The sequence below is a fragment of the Populus trichocarpa genome, chromosome 1, assembly GCF_000002775.5.
Source record: "Populus trichocarpa isolate Nisqually-1 chromosome 1, P.trichocarpa_v4.1, whole genome shotgun sequence".
Taxonomy (NCBI): domain Eukaryota; kingdom Viridiplantae; phylum Streptophyta; class Magnoliopsida; order Malpighiales; family Salicaceae; genus Populus; species Populus trichocarpa.
Genome location: NC_037285.2, coordinates 20,520,637 through 20,525,731, shown reverse-complemented (window position 1 = coordinate 20,525,731; position 5,095 = coordinate 20,520,637). Strand labels below are relative to the sequence as shown.

General features: G+C 39.8%; 1 protein-coding gene across 1 annotated transcript; it reads left to right on the top strand.

The window, feature by feature from the left end:
* The first annotated feature begins 4,206 nt into the window (after positions 1-4,206).
* Positions 4,207-4,862, top strand: LOC7473029 (PTI1-like tyrosine-protein kinase At3g15890). The gene has a single exon (XM_002298175.4). The coding sequence runs from the start codon at positions 4,294-4,296 to the stop codon at positions 4,768-4,770; it is 477 nt and encodes a 158-aa protein (XP_002298211.4). The 5' UTR covers positions 4,207-4,293; the 3' UTR covers positions 4,771-4,862.
* Positions 4,863-5,095: the final 233 nt, after the last annotated feature.

The window sequence follows — 5,095 nt, the reverse complement described above, 5'->3', positions numbered from 1 at the left end:
GTTAAAGATGGCCAGATGAACCTCTTCTATAGTAACCTGTCAAGCCAGGCTGCCTGGTTCTCACTGAGCTTCATAAAGTCTACACTGCCCATCGTGGGTCTTGTAGTCAAAGATTCAGAGTAGATGTTTGAGAAATATGCTTTGGCTCCTTCTTTGATATCATTTGGACTAGAGAGAATCTTCCCGTTGTATATAAGCTGACGAATATAGTTTTTGCATCCCCTAACTTTCGCTGAGATGTGAAAGAACCGAGTGTTTCTGTCCCCCAGCTTGAGCCAAGACTGCCTTGCCTTTTGTCTCCATATGGATTCAACATATATGCAGAGCTTCCATTGCATTCCCTTCAGCTCATATAGCTTTTTTCGTTCTGAGTCAGAAATCTTACAACTTTCAGCATGATCCTCAAGGAGCCGAATATAAGACTGGATATTTTGCAGAGCCCAATCCTGATTCCAAACTCAGTTTTATTCCACTGGCCTAGCTTCAGTCGCAGAGCACTAATTCGTCTGATCACCTGAAAGTTGCCAGGGATATCATGCACAATTTCCTGCCAGAAGACCTTCATAGTGTTTTGGAAAGATGGTGCCATGAGCCAACAGTCTAAACATTTGAATGGCTTCCATCCCCAGTTAACTTGTTCCTTTCCAACAATCAAGGGGCAATGATCCGAGAGACCATGATCCAGTCTAATCAACTTCAATGAACTAAAGTGAGATAGGCATTGTGTGTGAGCAAAGGCTCTATCTAGCCTACTCATAGAACCACCTCTAAACCAGGTAAAACGATGATTCACCAGTGGGTATTCTATCAATTCACAACCATAAATGAAAGTTTGGAATTCTGAAGCCCCTCTCCTGTCTAGCAGACCACTGCTTCTATCTGTCTTGGATAAGGTCTCATTAAAATCACCTACTAAAAACCAGGGGTAATCCAAAAATGCATGTTTGAGTTCAGTAAGTTCCGACCAGGAGGCTACTCTTTCAGCTCTAGAGCCAGCTCCATAATACCAGTGATCACACATTCAAAAGCATCATCAACAAAGGAGCCAAATAAGCTAATCCAGCTCCCAGCATATTCAATTGAATCCACCCTGAAGAGATCCTCATCCCACATGGCTAACAACCCACCTGATCTACCCTGAGCCTCTATACTAAACCATTTAATATTCTGTCCATGCCACAGACTAGAGACCATAGAGTCCGAGCATGAAAGTTTAGTTTCAATAATAAAACATACAATAACATTAAAATCTTTAATGTATTTGTTAATGGCCTTTCTTTTAGAACTAGATCCCAACCCACACACATTCCAGCTAAGAATCATAAAAGGAATATAAAACCATGCACAAATGCATAATAGCCTACTGGACATACCTGTCCCAATGGTCCTGTTCTGCATCAATAGCCTCTTGTATCGTGACTTCAATACTCTCACCAGTTGTACCAAATTCATTACCCAATTTCTGGCCAATATCTTTCATAGCCCCAACCTCATCACAAGGTGCAGGGAGGTCTGATGGGGGCTGAGATAGTTGGAGTCTTTGGTTGACAGCTCTGATGCAAGAGTCGATTGAGTCTTCATTTCCAGCACTACTATTTGAATCAGTTGAAATGGCTGCCTTCTTGTGACCCTCATGACATTTGATGGCACCAAGCTGTTTACCATTTCTGAGAGTCATGCTACGGGCTAGGTTCGATGTAGGCCAACTATGTTGATCTTCTTCCATGACAGACATGTTGTTTGTTCCTTTTTCCTTATCTTTACGAGGAATACTAAAAATCGTAAGGGTAGATGTCTGCCATTTCACTCTTGCAGTCAAATCTTGAATCATGTAATCATCCAGGATTTCTGGGAAATAAACCTGAGCTTCATAACCGTGTGCATCCCTTTCTTTCTTTACCTCACATTTGCTAAAACACTGCATCATAATCGCTTCTGTGACATATTTTAGGTCCGTAAAGGAGGAGTTCTTGTTTGCAGCCATATATGGTTGCGTCTTTGTAGCTACTATCTCAGAATCACTTGGTGATGAAGTGCAATCCAGCTCAGAATCAAACTCTTGATTAACCCCAAGGGAGTAAATGAGCGAGGCCAAATCCGTGCAGGCCTCATATTTAATCTTCGAGATGTTAATTTCCACTTTTTCCTTATCTATCGTGAGATTAACTATTCCATTAATAGAAACCGTGGGTGGCTTGCCTACCAAGATTGTTAACCCCGATATAGCTCCTTTACCAACAGAAGTCAAGTCATACCCAAGGACCTTACAGTCTCCCCCCACTAGTTGTTTAATGCATTCCATATTCCAAGCTACAATGGGGAGACCAGAGATAAGTATCCAAGAGAAAATTTCAGAGGCCTTATCCGTGATGCACCAGGGTCTTAATTCTTCAAAATATTGTCCCCAAAATTCCTTCTCTTCATCTGTCGTAAGCTGCATATCTTGTTGTGATTTGAAGGTGAGGATTGCTTTTGACGCCCCTAGGAATCGAAAGCCTTCCATGTTGTGCAAAGTCATCAACATCTTATTTTTAATCTTAGCATAATCAATTCCATTTGAAAAAAGCCCAACTAGACTACGACTCAGCCATTCACGATCTTCCTCACTTGTTTGGTATGTGACATTCCTTACTGGTTTCTCGTTTACCACCTCTTTGTAAGAACGCCCATCCCTTTGCTTTATTGGAACTTTGATGGGTGAAAACGTTGGCACATGGATTGTCCTTTGTTTTACTCTTGTAAAGTATTATGACCAATACTCTTGTAAAGTATTCTGAAATATTCTCTGATTCAAGTATATGTAACTTCTCAAAGTCACCATGCAGTTTTTGTAAACGTACCTTTCTCACATTCTCAACTCCTTGGTTTGATTGTTGCAAAACTTTCTATGCTTGCTTGGTAGTGCAATTAGCCATTATATGAAAAGTGACGTCATCCAGACAATGGTGGATTATTGTTAGTGCTAGTTGATCCTTCCTTCCTTTTGCACGACCTTTCTTTGGGCTAAAGTTAACATTGCTCCATCTATAGGCTTCTCAAAGCCTTTTTCAACCATTTCCCATACATCTTGGAAACTTAGCCAAGCTTTACTCGAATACACCAAGTTTGATAGTTGTCATTTGTCAATCTAGGATATTGAAGTGGAAAAATTGAATTGGTCATATTAAATAATCAAACCTAAGCTCTAATACCATTTGTTGGAAAAGAAGGATAGGGTGTGGTAGCTAATTTATAAGAACAAACATAAGAACAAGAAGAAGATGATGGATGGTGGCAGTTGTTGCTCTTGCGCAGTACTGTGCTCCATTCTTTGGTTGTTGTTGGCCTATGCTGGCAAGGTTATATGTTATGCTTTTATCATGGATCTCTCCTTGTGTATGGTGAATTCTGCGGGTTGTTGTCTGAAATAGTCCTGGCTGGCTACTGGGTAGTACTATTACTCTATTCTGCCTTTTTGGTTATTTTGTTTGGTGAGGTTGGGCACCTCCTCTCTGATTAGGTTCCCCATGTAACCAATGTTTGCCTTTTCCTTTGGTTCGTAGCTCCCTTTTAGATGGGCTTGATGTAATTATTTGTTAGGGAGCTTGTTCCCTTTTGTATATCTCTGTACATGAACCTGCTGGTCCCCCAGCTTGTTTTATTTTGATCTTTTAAATATACTTACATTTCGATCAAAAAGAGGAAGAATCAGATGAATGATATTTTATTAAGAGTTCTCTCAAAAGATAAACCTTTCTAGCTCTTCTTTATATCTCTCTCAACTTATGTGTAATCCTTAAGATTACAAGCCTATTTATAGGCCTCAAATCCTAGCTAATCAAGAAATTAAACTATTCAAAGGAAATCCTAATCTAATAAGGAATCTAACATTCTAATTAGACAAGGATTGTAATAAACTAGTTTATTACAAATCCTTCTCCATCAAGGATTCCTCATTTAGCTAATATTAAAACTCTTATAAACTATAAATCCTAGTTGATTTTGAATTTCAACACAGCATCTGCAGAATGTCTTCTTGATGGATGAATATTGCGATAGGATCTGCTGCGGGAATCGCTTAAGTATATCAAACTCAACTACTTCCTATGTTATCCCGCTGATATATAGCTATCTTCATTGTTTGATTATTCAAGTTATCTTCACCACCATGCAACCCCCCATATCATCCACAGAGACATCAAAGCTAGCAATGTGTTGCTAGATTTTGGATTTGCAAAGCTTATCCCTGATGGTGCAACACATGTAACAACAAGAGTTAAAGGTACACTTGGCTACCTTGCCCCTGAATATGCTATGCTTGGGAAAGCATCAGAGAGCTGTGATGTATACAGCTTTGGCATTCTCTTGCTAGAGCTTGCTACTGGAAAGAGACCACTTGAGAAGATGAGTCCCACAGTTAAAAGAACAATTACAGATTGGGCTCTGCCATTGGCTTGTGAGAGGAAGTTCAGTGAACTGGCAGATCCCGAGCTGAATGGGAAGTATGACGAGGAAGAGTTGAGAAGGGTTGTCTTTGTCTCTCTTGTTTGTGCTCACACTCAGCCGGAGAGAAGACCCACAATGCTTGATGTGGTAGAGCTGCTGAAGGGAGAGTCCAAGGAGAAATTATCCAAACTAGAAAATGATGAAATGTTCAAGGCCCCTCAGGCCGCTGATTTTGATGATAAAGAAATATCGATTGCCGAAAACAGCTCAGACTTCATCTCGGAGGAGAAGGACATGAACAGGGAAGTGAAAGAGATTGTACAGGAAAATACTCATAATAGCTGAAGTATTTGCACATGTAAAATTTGGTTTGAGCTGAGTTTCTAGTTGAACACAAGTAGCACTGACAATCATTTATTAGAGTTGTCAGGAATGATGCTACTTATAAGAAAATAAACTCAATGGAAGAGAAAGGGATGAGAGCAGAAAGATTGAGAATAATGGCCACACAAAAAGTACTGTTCTATTCTGTTGTATGCAATATAAATATTGGTACATGGGTTAGACTTTCTCAAGTCCATTTACAGAAACTCAGCAATGTAAGGTAAGTCCAATCAATTACATGTATTACAAAGGGAATGTCAATTAATCATTTTAACTGAGGAATGTC

What these genes read in the sequence shown, in the direction of transcription:
- LOC7473029 (XM_002298175.4), top strand. Translation starts at nt 4,294, where the DNA reads ATGCTTGGGAAAGCATCAGAGAGCTGTGATGTATACAGCTTTGGCATT.